Source organism: Zonotrichia leucophrys, chromosome 12 (genome assembly GCF_028769735.1).
Source record: "Zonotrichia leucophrys gambelii isolate GWCS_2022_RI chromosome 12, RI_Zleu_2.0, whole genome shotgun sequence".
Taxonomy (NCBI): Eukaryota; Metazoa; Chordata; class Aves; order Passeriformes; family Passerellidae; genus Zonotrichia; species Zonotrichia leucophrys.
Window position 1 is genome coordinate 1165432 of NC_088182.1, and position 17218 is coordinate 1182649.

General features: G+C 57.0%; 1 protein-coding gene and 1 long non-coding RNA gene across 2 annotated transcripts; both read right to left on the reverse strand.

Moving 5' to 3' along the window:
- Positions 1 to 966: 966 nt before the first annotated feature.
- LOC135453206 (uncharacterized) lies at positions 967 to 1715 on the reverse strand. The gene is made up of 2 exons (XR_010441790.1): positions 1584 to 1715; positions 967 to 1438 (listed from the first exon to the last, which is right to left on the reverse strand). It is a non-coding gene; the product is annotated as an uncharacterized LOC135453206 (long non-coding RNA).
- A 4453-nt stretch (positions 1716 to 6168) lies between these two features.
- BHLHE40 (basic helix-loop-helix family member e40) lies at positions 6169 to 10470 on the reverse strand. The gene is made up of 6 exons (XM_064724383.1): positions 10185 to 10470; positions 10021 to 10090; positions 9707 to 9814; positions 9102 to 9225; positions 6266 to 8113; positions 6169 to 6186 (listed from the first exon to the last, which is right to left on the reverse strand). The coding sequence occupies exons 1-5, from the start codon at positions 10262 to 10264 to the stop codon at positions 7254 to 7256; spliced, it is 1242 nt and encodes a 413-aa protein (XP_064580453.1). The 5' UTR covers positions 10265 to 10470; the 3' UTR covers positions 6169 to 6186; positions 6266 to 7253.
- Positions 10471 to 17218: the final 6748 nt, after the last annotated feature.

Consider the following 17218-nt stretch of genomic DNA (forward strand, 5'->3'; position numbering starts at 1 on the left):
AACACTCATTCTGGGAAGTTTCCATTTGAATTGCTGCAAAGAGCAGTTTTTCCATGATAAACAGATTGCTTCAGTTCCCCGGCAGCACTGGGGGGGTCAGTGCCACCCCCTCCCTCCCTGCACGGGGCCCTGAGTCATCCTCCCCCCAGGGCTCAGCCGGGCCGGTGGCGCTGGGATGGGCTCCGAGGTGCCCCCGCACCTCCCCTGCCACCGGGGAATCCAGCCCCGGAGCAACTGGCACCTCCTTGAGGTCAAACGTTCGTCTGAAATGAAGAACCTGAGAAAACCCCTGCCCAGCCCTGTCCTGAGCAGCGTGCAGAGCCAGGACCCCTCTGTGGGACTGAGCTTCTCATTCCTGAGCAGGGCTCCAGCACTGCCGGGTCAAACACTGGCACAGGCAGTGCTGATGGGAACCCTGCCTCCTTTATCCCCACGCCACCAGGAGCTCTGGATCACGGCTCTGCCCAGCCCCTCGCCTTTCCCAGAGCAGCCCTGGCAACCTTCAGGAGCAAACACCCCTCATCCCCTCCTGGGGCTGACACCAAAACCAGCCCGGGTGCTCCACGTCCCAGCCAGCTCCAAGGCAAACGTCTGAGTGCAGAGATCAGTGAGAGAGGAATCCCACTCCCTGTGCCTCTCTAATCCCGGGGAATAATGCATCCCATGCAGTGCAGCCTGGATGCAGGCCAGCACTCACCAAGGCAGGGACAGACCTCCCACTGACTTCAATGGGAGCAGAGCGAGCTGGGGTTTAATCAGTGTGGTACCAGCAGCAACAGCTCGTCAGCCCTGGCCTTTCTGAATACATTAGAACATGTTGCCTATGCCCATAGGTCACATTTCATCTCAGATCACACAATTTCACAATACGTGCACTAATAGCACGAGATAATCATCAGTGACTGCTCCCATTGGGGCGGGAGCTTTACCCTGATCAATAGCTGCAGCCAAAGCCAGCAGCAGGTCCCCAGGCCCTGCCACAGCAGGGGGAGGGCACTGGGAAAAGCCCCCAACACAGCCATAACCTTACTAATGATTCTGTGTCGAGAATAGAAATAAGAGTTAAATCTTCCCTAAGCTGCTCAGCTGCACGCTGGTGGTGTCCACATCCTCAGCAGCAGCACAAGCAGAGCTCCATGCACACCCCGTGACGTGGATAAGCAATATTTCAGCCCTGAGAGTTTGCATATTCATCAGTCCTTTCAAAGCAGGGTAGAGCTCGGCCTTTTCTCTCTCTCATGGCACGGAGGTGACTGGAGAGGAGGGAGAGCTGCTGTACTTCAGCAGGTCCAGGGGCTGAAGGGAGGATAAAGCTGTGCTCCAGAGAGAAACTAATTATTCCTCTGGTGCAACAGCTCTGGCAGCCACAGACCGTGGCCATCATCCTTGGGCTGAGCTGGTGTTCAGAAATCAACAACGTGGGAGCCCCTCCTGGGTACTGGAATAAAGAGCAGAGGTCAGAGAGGAGGAAAGCAGCGCTGGGGGCAAGGCCAGGGCTGAAATGGCAAACCAGCCCTGTCCCATCAGCACTGGCACCCACGGACATGAGCAGGGCTGAGGGCCCATCCAGAGCAAACACCCACCTGCTCAGCCAGGCCTGCCCCTGTGTGGGTGCAAGGAGTTGGGTGCCAGGGGCACCCAGCCCAGGACAGAGCCCAGGCAGCTCCAGCAGCCCAAGGACAGCAGCAAGCACGAGAGGAGCTGGGGGAGCTGCCTTTTATTTCCAGGCATTCCTGTTTCCATCAGCTGTGTGGTATTACCCAGCCTGCTCCATTTGCAGTTTTAACAGGGCACATGTGGTGAAAAACCCTTCCCGTGCAGAGCTTTCCTGTTTGGCCATTTCCAAAGTCCCTGGCTGTGATATAACTGTAACATAACATCCACGGGGTGATGTGCCTGGGGCAGAAACACACCTGCGACAAAGACACGTGTAAGAAATAAATAATTCCAAAATAGATAGAAATATTACCCTCCATTTGTTACACCCCAGGAGTGAGGGCACAGGGCACAGGCACCCTGAGCCGTGCCCAGCGCTCCCAGAGGTGCCGTGCCCAGGGCCAGCAATGCCCACTGCAATTATCAGCTCTCCTGGCACCGGGAGAGCTCTCGAGTGCCGTGAACCGCCCGCAGAAGGGCAGTGCGAAAGGTCTGGAACACGAGCGAGCAGCGGGAGCCGCATCTCCCGGCCCCGGCAGCGCGCCAGCGTTACAAAACACGGGCAGCCCGTGTCACATAGCCGGGGTCGGTGTCACCAGCCCCGGGCTACGGTTACACGGGCTGAGCCCAGCAGAGTCATCCTGCCGGCAGCCTGGGGAGCCCAGCCCGCTCTGCCCCCGCTGCCCGGGCATTCCCGGCCCTCTCCTCCCATCCCGAGCATCGCACCAAATGTCTGAGGGGAAAAAAGGACTTGCTCAAGACCTGCTGCTTTTTCCACGCTGAAGCAGAAACAGCAATTATCTGGTTCAGTCTGGTGCTGCTGGCCTGGAACATGCCATGACAACGTGTTTCTCGTTTCAAAGCCTCTTTTGTACTAGGACACAGTTCAAGGGATCTTGCAATGCCTGCATTTGTAAACACGCCGCACTTGCAGCTACACGCTCCGCAGATGAAAGCCGAGGCGGAGCACAAGGGCGCTTCTCTCTTGTATTCTGCTCTCCTCTCCTGTCCCTCGGTGTGTCGGGGCCGGGGCAGCTCCCCCGGCTCAGCCCGGTGCTGAATCAGGCTGGGCAGCCCCGGGGCTGGGCAGCCACGCGTGGTCCCCAAAAGTCACGGCACGTTCAGAAAAACGGAGTCCTGCAAAAGGATGGGGGGGTACGGGCAGGGGGAGAGAATCACAGCAAAAAACAAAAGTGCGTCACTGCAGATTATTTTAGGCCCTGGTCCATGCATAATGCAAATAAGCAGCTCCCGGGGTACATGCCTGTAAAAACCATCCAGTCCCACAGCGCCCGGCTACGGGAGCTTTCCAAACAGGTGGTGAAAAGCTAAAATTATGTGTCTGTGTGTCCTCACCGGGGTTAGGAAAGGCCCTGGCTCTCAGGAAGGCTCTCCCTGTGCCTCCACGGGGCTGGTATGAAACAGGACCGAGACATTAAAAAATTCAGGAGCATTTCTTTCCTTTTGAGGCAATCCTGCTCTCCCACTCAGCAAACCTCACTCAGCACCTCCACGGCACCCTCTGATCTGCCTGACCCCGCTGCCCCCTCCCACCCGCTCTTCAGGCACACTAACTTTATTTATTTTTAATTTTTTGCCCGAAATCATTGTATCCTCCTTGTCTGACTTCAAGGAGTCGCTCGGGAAGCCCTATTTATGGGTTGAAATGCTGCTGAAAGAGTTATTGCTGTGTTATTCAGCTGTTGTGCCAAGCCTGCATGGGGATCGGGTTTCTGCTGAAAGGGTGCCAGGCACGTCTTTTTCCAGGAACCAGCAGCCGTATTTAGCCTCCGGCTGCACATGAAAGACTGCAGTCGGAAACGTGACATTGTGTCAACATTTGAGGCAGGTCAGAGCTGGGTGAGACCATGAAAACAAGCCCGGGAACTCAGCACACCCCGGCGGGGCGGGCGGCACGGGCTGTCCCGGGCTGGCGCCGTGCCGGGGGTCGCCCCTGCATCCATCCATCCATCCATCCATCCATCCATCCATCCATCCATCCATCCATCCATCCATCCATCCATCCTCCCGGGCTGGGATGGAGAGCCCGGGGATGCAGCTCTGACAGGGCTGAAGGGGCTGTTGGGGTCCCCACCATGGGGGCAGCCCCTGCCCCACTGTGCCCCACAGAACTCACCTGTCCTGCTGGCACCAGGCCAGGCAGGCAAAGAAAATTCACAGCCCATGATAATCTTTTGCTTCCTGAGTAAATGTTGTCTCTTCTACTTTGTTTTTGCATTTTTTTTTTTTCTCTAAGACTGAGGATCTGGAAGTCCTGCAAGTCGTCCCACCACAGGACAAGGGGGCCAGAATATGAGGACCAAAGGGGAGTGAGAGCCATGGAAAGGAGCCAGAAATCCAAGGGGTCCCGGGGCTGGAGACACCTCTGCTCTGAGCACCAAATGCTGTCCCCAAATGGGGTTGTCACAGCCAGCCTCAGTAAGATCAATATTTAGCCCTAATTAAAGCAAACATAGCATGAACACTGAGATGTGTGTAGACCCCAAATACATTAAACCAAGCAGCACTTTTTTTCAAACACATTAAACCAAGCAGCACTTTTTTCTAGCATTACTTAAGCCAAGGTTTCTTTAGTTCTAACCACAGTCTAAGAGAAGCATCAGCCCTTCCATGTGGGGTCCTGGAGATGCTCAGCCCAGACCTGAGCAGTGCTGGCCCAGTTGGACACTAAAACCCCTCCCCATGTTTTGTGATTCATCTGCACAGTGAAAATCCCAAATAACCCCTCAGAACTGCCCCTGCCCATCCACACACAGGCAGCAGGACTGGGAAACAGAGTCCTCCCACCCATCCCTTTGTTTCACCCCTCTTTGCCTTTGGGGAGGTTTGGGGCTGTTGTCATTTCATCTGGAGACCAGAAACCAGCGTTGCTGCTGGGAGGGAGCTGTGGTGGGATGAGGACCCTGCCCTCGGGGAATAGAGGCAGCAGCTGCTCCACCACCCACAGTGCCAGCTGGAATTCCCAAATCAGGGACACCTGGGGCACGTGGGGGTGGCAGGGATCACTCCACAAAGGCACGACCTGACCCTGGCACCCCTCAGCCCCAGGGGCTGGTGGGCACCGTCCCTGGCAGTGCTTGGGCACCTCAGACACAGGGTGCTGAAGCAAAACCAGTTTGCAGCAAGTCCATTTTCCTCCAGGAACTGGGCAAAGCCTCTGGATTCCCTGCATGCTCCGGGGTGAGGGGCTGCCTCCTCCCCACAGAGCCTGGGGCCCAGGGGCCAAATGCCAGACACAGGGAGCACAACGTGACATCAGGAGAGAGCAGGAAAGCCAGCCAGGCTCTCCCGGCACCTCCCTCGAGTCTGGAAGGAAAAAAATCCCTGGAGGTGCCAAGGGAGTTAAAATAAATAAATATCCCTGGTGACACGGGTAATGGGACCCTGAGCTCCTTCAGGAACCGACGGCAGGGGAGCTGTGGGGGGAGCAAGGAGAGCCCTGCTCCCTCCTGAACCCCAAAATCCCCACTCCTCCCTGCACCCCAAAATCCTGCTCCCTCCCCTGCATCCCAAATTCCTGCTCCCCCCATGCCATCCCCTGTGGGACCAGACCATGCAGAATGACCCTGCTCAAACATTTCAAAGCAAAGGAGGCAAACCCTTATCTTCCACAGGAAAAGAATTATTTTATTAAGCATTTTTAAACAGCTACTTAACATTTACTCAAGATAAAAATATGTACAATATCCCACCTTGAAGGCGGCTCCAAAATATAAACACTGTACCTCTCCCGAGAGAAAAACGGAATATTCTTCTCTTCAAAAAAAAAAAGACAACTCAGAAACAAGAATACATTCATATTTCTCACTTCTTTATGCTCAAGTAGTTATACAAATAATAGACATCTGAAACGTTTTAACTTTTAATATATTTATATAATATATATATATATTTATAACAGGATTTTACAAATAAAGGCAACGACTTTATACCAAAAAAACCCAAAAAACCAACAACAAAATAAACGTTAGAACACAATCTGCAATCAAGCATAGTGCATCTCAACAGCTGGTGCAATGGGAGGGCGACATGAGGATCCAGACAGGGGTTCTGCTCACCAGTTCTCAAAACCAGTAAGAAAAAACCCCCAAAGAGCACTGCCTTCAGCAGTGCAGTTTGGGGGTTTTTAATTAAAAAGAAGCTAAACTGGAGAGGATGTTCCTCTGTGGAGAAAGCCCCTTGCAGCTCGCAGGACAAGAGCCACCACCCGGCCCCTCTCCCCTTGACACGGGACATGAGCCAGGTGTGCCAGGAGGGATCCAGCCCTGCCGGGATCGGGCTGCTGGGCAATGCCAGCCGTGCCACTCTCCTAGGGCACTGCCAGGGGCGCGCTCAGCAGGGATGGGCACGGATGGCGCTGCAGCCCCGGCTGAAGCGCTCCCTCCGGCCGGGAAAGCCGCGCTGACTCCCGGGGGAGCGGCAGCGCAGGAGCCGGGGCCACCAGCGAGGCGACCCCGGGGACAGCACAGCTCCTTCCGACCCCTCCATGCCGGGACGGCTCCTCCCGACCTGGCATCTCAGGGACGGCTCTTCGACCCTCCATGCGGGACGGCTCCTCCGCCCTGCATCCCAGCACGGCTCCGCCGACCCCGCCATCCCCGGGACAGCTCCTCCCGAGCCGGCCCAACGGAGCAGCTCAAGTTACAGGAAGGGCGCAGGTTAATTTATTTATTAGATGTACGCCATGGAAAGCTCCAAGCAGCAGCTACCTTTTATTTCGTAAAAAAATATCTATTTATCAGCAAAGGTGTGGAGAGAAACCCGTCTTGGGTCTGTCTGCCTGATCTGTGTGTGACCAGGCAGTGATGGCTGCCCTGCTCCTCCTGGACTCCTGGTGGCATTGCCACCATCACCAGTGACCACTGCCCTGCTCCTGCTGGTGGCACTGCCACCACCACAGTGACCACTGCCCTGCTCCTCCTGCACTCATGGTGGCATTGCCACCACCACAGTGACCGTTGCCCTGCTCCTCCTGGTGGCATTGCCACCACTGCCACCACCTCAGTGGCCACTATCCTGCTCCTCCTGGTGGCATTGCTGCCCCTGCAGTGACCACTGCCCTGCCCCTGCTGTGCTCACGGTGGCATTGCCACCACCACCCTGTGGGGTCACTGGGACAGCAGCCCAGCTGAGATAAACCAGCAGGGCCGTTGCCTCCAGAGCCGCTCAGGGAAGTACCGTGGTTTATATTAATGTATTTTGTATTCACAGACCCTCAAACCAGGCCTGCCCAATGGAATATTTCTTCACAGCTTTGCAATAGAGTCGCAGCTGACTGAGTCAACTGTTGCTCTGTAGATGTGGAGAGGGAAGAAGGGAAGGGGCCAAGCACAAAATCCTTCTTTAATCTTTTGGAAGTAGTTGTCAATCGCTAACCTGGGCGCATCCTTCATCCTTCTCCAAGCTACCTGACAAGTCAGAGAAAAGGGGATTTAGCTTCCTACGCACAGTGAACCTCGTCCCCACACCTCAGTCCAGCCAATATATAAAAGTGAAACAGTCTCTCAAACTAAAAAAAAAAAAACAAAAAAAAATAACAAAAAAAAGGAAAAAAAGTAAAACCAGTCACACTGTGCTCAGTCTTTGGTTTCCAAGTTCAAAGGAGGAATCTGCTTCAAAGCTTGAAGCAGAGCCGAGGAGTCGATGGGGGAATGGGCCGGTACAGGAGAAGGGAGTCTCTGGGGCATCAGCAGAGGGGGGGAGATTTTGTCGGGGTTCATGAAGCCCGTCAGAGCTGCGGCAGAGGCCGGCAGGCTGGGGTACAGCACGGGAACCGAGGCCGGGTACCAGCACTTCTCCAGCATGGGCAGGTAGGCGGTGGCGGACGGCGGGATCAGGTAGAAAGGCAGGCACAGGGGAGGCTGGTGAGCGTGGGGGCCCAGGAAGCCGCTGGCAGGGCCCATCATGTCACTGCCAAAAGGGCCCTCGTCCTGCGGCGACTCCAGCCTGCTCCTTTTGGCCGGCGGGTCCTCAGTCTCTTGCTTAATAGAGCTTATTCTCTCCTGGACAGCGTACTTGAGGTCGGTATCCTTTTTGAAATAGGGCTGTTCCGATTTGGAGTCGCTTTTGTCCAGCTCTCCCCCGTACCCGCTGTCCGTGTCCGTGTCGCTGCCGCTCTGCTCCCCGCTGGAGTGAGCGAATGTCCGCTGGATCACGGGCACGCAGTTCTTCCCGTGGCCCTCGCCCGCCGCGCCCAGCGGCGCCGGCTTCTCCTTCAGGTCCAGCATTTTGGGAGGGATGTCCCCGGGCTTGCGGGCCGCCCCGCCCTGCAGCACCTCGCTGGCCATCCGGTGCAGGTGGCTGACCAGCTGCGACGACTTCAGCTCCTTGCCGTTCTCGTGCTTTGCCAGGTATTGCAGCATTTCCTTGGCACACATCTGGAAACCGGATCGAAACATTTCCTGGCTGGAATCGAGGTTTCTCGATGACAGGTCACCTAAGGAAACATTAACAGAAAGAAATTAAAAATTAACAACATGCTAAATAGTTCCATTTCCAGCTCCGAGGCGGGCCGGAGGCAATGTTGGACTTGGGTTACAGCACAGCTAGAGGGGAACACGATGGCCAAGCTGAACTCTATGAACAGAAATCTCCAGATTTCTGCAGAAAAGGACAATTTCACTGGAATATCCACCTGTCCACTTTTACGTAATAAGTAAAAGTGCTGCCTGCTCGTTTTTGCTATTTACTGTAAAATCCACTTTCAGCAGGTACTGGAGTGCGGAGAGGGGAGTGAGTCAAGCTGTGGCTTCTGCAGGAAAGCCCCGGGGAAGGCAGGGCGCACCTCGGGGCAGGGAGCTCCGCCAGCCCCAGGGGACGCGGCTGCTCCCGCAGCTCCACTGCACTCCCTGTGGCTGCCGGGGCACGGACCGTGCCTCCAAAAAATTCGGGTTTGCTGTATCCGATTCACGTGAGAGCCACATGTGAAATCAGAAGGAGGAAGTGCATCTGAGGCTGATAAGCTGAAGCACCAGGTCCCCTCTGCCTGCAGAGCACAGGCCAGCTCGGTTATAAAGAAACTTAAAAAGGTGTGTATAGAAAGCAGATTTATATCTGTTTCCAGAGAAAACAGCCAAATAAACCAGACTGGGTTATCTAAAGCTCACAAACACAAATGGGGAGAACCAAACGGCTTTAGAGAGAACCTCACAGCAAACCTGGGCTGTAACTAAAACTACTTCAAACCCAGTTTAATTTCAAACAGCTCCCAGGGCACTCTGCACTGACCATCTTGAGCAACGCATCTTTTTTGTGAAAGCTCACAAGCAAAGCCTGAGAAAATGACAGCATGAAAGGCCAGGATTCCTGCCTCCTCCCTTCCCGGGAACAAGGTGTCACAACCGCATTTCACAGGCTCCCCAGGGAAAGCCCATCACACACACATACACACATGCAGGCTCTCGCCCTGCCGGCTCAACACTCACCCGCCTGCAAACCGTTCTGCAGAGCGATGATCTTCTGCTGCTGCTGCTCGATGAGATTGGTCAGTGCCTTCACGTGCTTCAAGGTGAGCTCCAGAACCACAGCCTTCTCCAGGTGACCTAGAGTCTGGGAGCACAGGGACAGGTTGGCACCCGCCGCCGGCTCGGCCACGCAGGCAGGAGCCGCCAGCGCCTTCCCGGGAGCCGCGGGAGGACGGGCACGGTGAGACCTGAGCGGGCAGGAGCACCACCGGCAACGTTCCGCGGAAATAAGTTAAAAAGCAGGCTGCGGAAAAGGCTCTCAGGGAACCCTGTGGGTACTTTGGGACCAGCCGCATAGCCCGGAGAGAAGCGTTTTATTTATCGGTTCTGCTGCCCCTGCTGGCACCGTGACCGGGGAGCCCGGCCGGGGACGGCTCTCGGTGCGGCGGGCAGCTCCCGCAGGGACCCGCAGCTCCGGGGAACTTTGGGACGCGCTTACAGCCTGCCCGGGCGTGCGGCGCCACGGAAAAAAATTTAAAATAAAAATAAAAACCCACCCCAGACCGGCGGTGAAGCGGCAGCAGAGCGCCGGCCGCGGGGAGCCCCGTCCCTCCGCTCGCACCTACCGTCAGCTTGAGGTGCTCGGGCAGCAGGTCCTTCAGCTGCGCGATGCACTCGTTGATCCTGTCGCGCCTCTTCTTCTCGATCAGCCGGTGCGGCAGCTTGTAGGTCTCCTGCGGGCCGGGGCAGCGGGTCAGCGGGGGGACAGCCAGCCCAGCCCAGCCCAGCCCGGCCCCGCTGCTCCCGTCCCGACCCGAGCGCGCCGGGAGCGGCCGAGCCCCCGCCCCGGGAGCGCTGTCACGGCGCGCACCGGCCGATTCACCCCGTTAACCCCAATTACCTTATCGCCCCTCGCTGTACCCCGTCACCCCCCATTTACCTTGTTGTCCTCGCTCCTCTTTAATCCCCTCCGGGGCTTGTACACCTGGTACATGTGCGCGAAGTCCAGCCTGCACGGGCGAGAGGAGAGCAGCGCGTTACCCCGGTCCCGGAGCCGGCGGGGCCGCTCCCCGGAGCCCCCCGAGCCCCCGAAGCCCCGCTTACCCGGGCAGGTCTCCGCTCTCCAGGGCGGGCAGCTTGCCCAGGCAGCCGGGCGGGGGCTGCGCGCTGGGGATGCGCTCCATGGCGGGGGGCGCGGGCGGGCAGGGGCGCTCAGGGCGGGCAGGGGCTGCGGGCGCTGCCGGTGCCGGTACCGGGGCCGGTGCCGCTGCTGCTCATGCCGCGCCCGCGCCGCGCGGGCTGAGGAGCGGCGGGCGGCCGCGGGCCGGGTTAAATGCGGGCGAGTGGGTGGACGGGAGCGACGTGCGGAGCCCTGTGACCGCCGGCACGTCTGGCGGCCCCGGCGCCCCCGCCCCGCCGTCACATGAGCCTCACGTGGCGGCGGCGCGGGGGGAGGCGGGGCCGCGCCTCCCGGCCCCCCCGCACGTGTGTCCCGGCGCGGCGGGGCCGTGCTGTGCCGTGCCAGAGTGCCTTGCTGTGCCATGCCATACTGTGCCTTGCCATAGAGTGCCTTGCTGCGCCATGCCATACTGTGCCTTGCCATACAGTCCCTTGCTGTGCCATAGCATGCCATAAAGTGTCATACCGTGCTGTGCCATACCGTGCCATGCCGTGCCATACAGTGCCGTGCTATACAGTTCCTTGCTGTGCCATGCCATACAGTGCCTTGCCATACAGCAGTCCCTTGCTGTGCCATACCGTGCCATAAAGTGTCGTACCGTGCTGTGCCATACCATGCCATAAAGGGTTATACCGTGCCATGCTGTGCCATACTGTGCCCTGCCCTACCGTGCAGTACCGCTGCTGAGTCCCGAGATCGGGGAGGGAAAAAAAAAATCACCCCCCCCAAAGCAGCACAGGCACAAAACACAGACTCAGAGAAAGCTGCAGCCATGGGAGTTTGGAAGTGTGGGGGAAAAAATTAAATAAGTGAGAGTTGCTAAAATGTGGCTCTGGGGAAGTGGTGGGGCTGCAGGGAACTCTCGGGGTGGTAGGACCCCATCGCTGGGGGTATCCAGGGCTTGGAGTAACTTTCTCCAGTGAAAGGTATCCATCCCTGCCCATGGCAGGGGATTGGAATGAGCTGGGCTTTAATGTCCCTTCCAAGCCAAACCATTCTGGGATTCTATGATCAGCAGGAAATTCTCCCCTGTGAGGGTGGGGAGGCCCTGGCACAGGTTCCCACAGAAGCTGTGGCTGCCCCTGGATCCCTGGAAGTGTTGCATGGAAAAACCCAGTCAAGTGGAAGGTGTCCCTGCTCATGGCAGGGGTGGAATGATGACAATTTAAGGTCCCCTCCAGCCCAGACCCTCCCATGAGATGCCATGCCCGTGCCAGCCCGTGGACGCCAGCGGTTGCACAACGCTGAGCAATGATAATGGTTTGTGTGTACCTGCCAAGGCAGAGCTCTCCTGAAGGGCCGTGGTCACTTCCCTGCTGAGTGCTGAGCAAGTAGAGGCAGGCTCAGCTGATAAAAGGTGCATTTACCGAGATAAGGGAACAGCAGAGCTCCAGCACTGAGCTGCTGCTATTTCCTGCAGTCCTGGCTGCTCCACCTCGGGAGGAGTCCGAGGGCAGGAGGTGTTACATGAGAGCACAGAGAGGCTTTACATGGGTGATGGAGACAGGCTGTTAAGGCTTACCCCCGTCCAAAGGTGTCTGCTGTTACCAGGAAGAATCCCAAGGGAAGCCAGAGCCTCAGAAAGATGCTAGCTATAAATGTAAGGTCTATAAAAGCCCAAAATCCCCTCCAGTGTGAACACACAGCACTGTATCAGTGACATGGGGCTCCCACAAAACAGATGCTTGGCTTGTCCCACTCAGCATGGTCCTCTCAGTGTTTGACATCCAAGCCTGCAAACCTGGTGATTATGGCCAGGATCGTGGAATCCCAGAATGGTTTGGGTTGGGAGGGACCTTAAAGACGTCTCAATCCACCCCCCTGCCCTGGGCAGGACCCTGAGGGTCTCTGTGTGCCACAGCCCTGGTGCACCATGGAGGAGAGGAGCTGGGGCTGAGCACGGAGCTCAGAGCAGCACAGACCCACAGCTCCGAGCTGTGCCCTCCCACAGCAGAGCTGCAGGCACTGAACAGACTCTGCAATAACCACCAGGAGACGTGGGGGTGATGTGTTTGCCCCTGCTGCAGCTCAGGGGATCATATCCAGCCTCAGGAAGGAGCCCTGGAGCAGACGGTTCCTTCTCTCTGTGCCCCCAAGACCAAAGATGTTATTTTCCAAACAAAGGGTGAAAAAAACACAGACAATTTTTCATCTGTCCCATCACTGACCCTTTGTCCAAGGCAACAGAAATAATTAGAGCTTGCTGCAGCCTTTTGCTAATGAAAAATGAGGTTTGGGGCCAACCTGCTCTGCATTTAAAGTTCAGGCTCCAAGAGTACGTGGACAGCTTCATGCCCGTGGATTGTCTGACTCCTGCATGCTCCTTCAGATATTCGGTACATTCCTGCAGTGGGTGGTGAGCCACAAATCAGGGTCAGAGGTAATCCCCAATTATTTAGCCCTTTTACTGTTCTCGTGCTTGCCAAACAATTCTCCATATCAGGATTTGCTCATGACCTTAAGGGATGTTGCCAAGGATTTAGGAGTCCCCCTAAAAGGAGGATCCAAACGAAGTTATTGCATTCTTGGGCATCAAGTGAGATTGCTCGAGAGTTGAGTTACATTTTCCTGGGGATCAGCTTTCATGAGCAAGGACTGATGCAATCATCAATTCGCCTTCTCGCTTGTGTTTGCTGAATTATTTCTACATGGAGGGCTCCCTTACACCACACGACTCAGGCAGTGACAAAATGTTTAAAAAGGCTGAATTCCCTGCAGCCATCCGTGGAGCAGCAGCTCTCCTGAGCGCTCCTCCCCAGGGCTGGGAGTCACAGGACCGCGACAGCTTGTGTCCAGGGGGATTTGCAGTTATTCACAGAGGCACGAGAAGGTGAGAGTCTGGGGGCTGGTTTGGTGGGCTGGGAATCCGAGACTCAGGATCTGCCCCTTCCCCGGGACTGTCCCCTTCCGACCGCAGGGATTTGGGGGAAAACGTTCCAAAAATCCCTGGCACTGCTGTCTGATGGAAGCCTATGTGGGCAGCGCCGGGAGTTAACAGATGGGTTGTGGATTCGAGCTTACGATAAGGTTACTGAGGGTGGTTTTGTTTTAAAATGTCTCTTACTTAATATATCCATGAAGGCCAGGCATGTGCCCGTGGCCTGTAATCAAATCGCTGACTCTCCCTCTCTCCCGTTTCCAGCAATCCCGGCTCGGGTTACTGGCACCGGAGGTGAAAGCTCAGCCCTGCCGAGGCTGGACGCGCCGGGATGCGCTCGGCCCGAGCCGGCGGCAGGAACAGCCCGTGCTTTCCGCACCAGGGAGAGCTCCTGCGGGAGCCAGGCTGGCTGTGACAGAGCCGGGGCTCTCTCCTGTGCTCAGCAAACGTGACGGCTCCGCTGCGAGCCCGGCAGCTCCGCAGCTGCTGCTCCCGCCCCCGGCACGGGCGGGAGGCTCGGGCGGGGGACAGCGCCTCCATCCCTGTGGGTCTGTGTCCTGCACAGTGTGGGCAGTGTGGGCCTCCATCCCTGTGGGTCTGTGTCCTGGACAGTGTGGGCCTCCATCCCTGTGGGTCTGTGTCCTGCACAGTGTGGGCCTCCATCCCTGTGGGTCTGTGTCCTGCACAGTGTGGGCAGTGTGGGCCTCCATCCCTGTGGGTCTGTGTCCTGCACAGTGTGGGCAGTGTGGGCCTCCATCCCCACGGGTCTGTGTCCTGCACAGTGTGGGCCTCCATTTTCCCCCGCGGGTCTGTGTCTGCCACAGTGTGGGGCCTCCATCCCCACGGGTCTGTGTCCTGCCCAGTGTGGGCCTCCATCCCCCTGGGTCTGTGTCCTGCACAGTGTGGGCAGTGTGGGCCTCCATCCCCTCGCGGGTCCCGTGTCCTGCACAGTGTGGGTCCCCCATCCCGTGGGTCTGTGTCCTGGACATGTGTGGGCCTCCATCCCCATGGGGTCTGTGTCCTGCACAGTGTGGGCAGTGCGGGCCTCCATCCCCACGGGTCTGTGTCCTGCACAGTGTGGGCAGTGTGGGCCTCCATCCCCGTGGGTCTGTGTCCTGCCCAGTGTGGGCAGTGTGGGCCTCCATCCCCGCGGGTCTGTGTCCTGCAGAGTGCTGTCAGTGTGGGATGCAGCCAGCCAGGGCTCCCAGGAGAGCTGCACGTCTCCTTTCCCACCCACAGTGTCCAAGGCAGGCGTGGGAGAGCTCACACCCCTCAGCCAGGGCCGGTCCCAAGGGACACCGTGGGACCTCAGAGCGCAGGGTGTGAGAGCACTTTGACACCCACCAGGCTCTGCCTCAGCCTTCTGGGAGTTGCAGAAGCCTGATTTGGTGTGAAGCCGGGTGGTTTCAGCTGTGTGTGACTCTCGATAGCACAGCTGGCCGCGCTCACTGCCGCGGAACCGTCAGGAACCGTCACGAGTCAGAAGTCGAGATTTAATACTGCAAATATGTGCATCCATCGCTGCTTAATTGCATTGGTTTAGGCTGCCGTGGGCTCTGGCTGGATAAAGCACTGGGAAAACACAGCAGGAGCTGTTGTCTCTGTGCCCTCCCTCCGGCACGACCCTGGAGCGCTGCCGGGCACGTGAGAGCTGCGGGAACGGGGAATGACGCTGGCATCGCTCAGCGAAACTCGCCCGGGGACTATTCAAATGAAAGCCATTCCCCTCTTTGAGCAGAGATGTTTGCCAGCACCCAGTGCAGCAGTGGGAGGAACATGTAGGTGGAAACTATTTGGAAGTGGCAGAATTTGTGGACATTAATAAGAGACTTTAGCCCACTTTGATAGTGTGTTTAATAAAACACTGGCTTCCCGGTGACATGCTGCCCTGCCAAGCCCAGCAGCTCACGCTGTTTAACCAGTTCCCCCCCGGCTCTTGCACCATCTCGTGAGAAAGAACCCCGGGCGTGCACACCCGGCACACCCCGGGGCTGCACAGCCTCAGCTCTGCCTGCACACGGCCTAACCACGGAATCAGGGACTCATGGAATGGCTGCCTTGGAAGGGACCTTAAAGTTATCCAGCTCCACCCCTGCCCTGGGCAGGGACACCTCCCACCCGACCAGGCTGCTCCCATCCAGCCTGGCCTTGAACGCTTCCAGGGATGGGAGTCCTCAACCCAAGAGCCATTTCAGAAGTGACATCCTGGCTGCCCCTGGTGGGGCAGGGGACAGTGAGGGGTGCCAGCAGGGTCTGGAGGGGCAGGGAGGATGAGGAATGGCTTCTCCTCCTGCTGCTGGCGTTGTCTGGTGGATGCTCTGCACAATGGGATCTGATCACATCCCTCCTCCTGCCTCACATCAAACAGTGAGTCAGCGCTGGAGCCCCATCAGATGTCTCTGCCTCGGCTTTCAGATCTGGGAAGCAGAGAGGATGGTGCTCTGTGAGTATGCAAAGCAAGGAAAGCAGGGTGCCTTCAGATCTGCCACTTGGAAAATACCACGTTATTTATTTTCCACTGGCACCCACGTACCCCGGCAGGAACCAACACCACTGAGGCTCCCAGGCTGGGGAGATGTTGTTCTTTCGGGGGATGCAGGTAACAACAGCTACGGGGCTGAAGTGCATCATGTCTGACTCAAATATTAACACAGAGAATATTCTCAACTTGCTAATTGAGTCAAAAAAAAATTACACACCCACCCCTAAAAATAATAATAAAATAAAGCTGGGACAAGTAGCAGAAGAGCCCAAGAGTGTGTTCCTCCTGCAGTTCATGTGAGGACATGAGTGAGTTAAACCTTGACCTCTCAGTCAAGGCTTTGGGACAAGGTCTGTGTGACCTCCCTGCCCATGGGGTGTGAGGGACCCGAGGGCCAGGCTGGGGGGAGTTGGGACAAGCTGCAAATGCCATCAGCACAGCAGGGGCTGCTCCTCAGGGCACGGGGCACAGGTGGGAGTGTGGCAGGCCAGAGTGGGGAGCTGGGAGCTGCAGTGCTGCCTGGGAGGTGGTGGAGTCACCACCTCTGAAAGTGCTCAGGAGCTGTCTGGGTGGGGGACATGGTTTAGGGGTGATGTGGGACTGGAGGATCTTGAAGATCTCTGTGATTCCATGGGATTCTGGACAGGGGTACGCCAGGAACCCAATGGGCTTTGCCAAGGTGCCACCAGCTCCTGTGGCTGGAGCCAAGGGACAGCAAGCCCAGGTGCTGCACGTGGCCTTCCTTAGCTCAGTCTGGTCCTGGTGTGAGCCCAGGGGACCTGCTTGGAGGGCTTGGGATGTCCCTCAGCTGGCTGAGGGCTGCAGTTGTCTGTGTAAACTGGGGCTGCTTAAGGTGGGTGGGTGGCTGTGTTGGGAGAGGAAAAGGGATTCCTGGCACTCCAACTCATCAGCACTTAATGAATATTTGGCCCTTTGGAATAAATAGGATGCAAAGAAAATGAAGGCAAAGGGGAAGTGCAGGTGCACGAGGCCAGACAAGGCATACACATGACATTGTTTCCTCGTCAGGCAGACTGAAAAAACCCTTGGCCAGGAATATCACAGAGCTCTGGGGCAGTCTGGAGCAGCCGTGGGAGAATGCAACCCGTCATTTTCTAAATAAGAAGCCAAACCTCTGAATCCAGATCCACCTCCTCCCAAACTCCCAGTCTGATCCCATGTGCCTGACGAGCCAGATGTGGCTTGGGCATTACTCCTGCTGCAAATTCAGCTGAAATACGCACAAACAGGAATTAAATGGAATAGGAAATATTCATGGTGGATTTCTGCCTAATCAAGATCACACATAGTTCTGCTGACTGTGGGGACCCTCCTCCATCACTCCTGGACCCTCCGTGCCAAACACAGCCCTGACTCCAGCCCCCAGAACACCGCCTGGAGGGGAACGTTTAGGTTTAGGTAAAACACAGCCCACCAGGACAGAGAGAAAGGCAAAGGACACCCAAGGCATCCCCACGAGGAGTAGTATTTGACAGGAATGTCTCTCATAGTGCCCTTCCCTCTGTATCAGCAGGGATCTGGCTGAGAAGTCCTGGAGCAAACCACAACTGAGGGTGTTGCTGTCTTCCCCAAATACT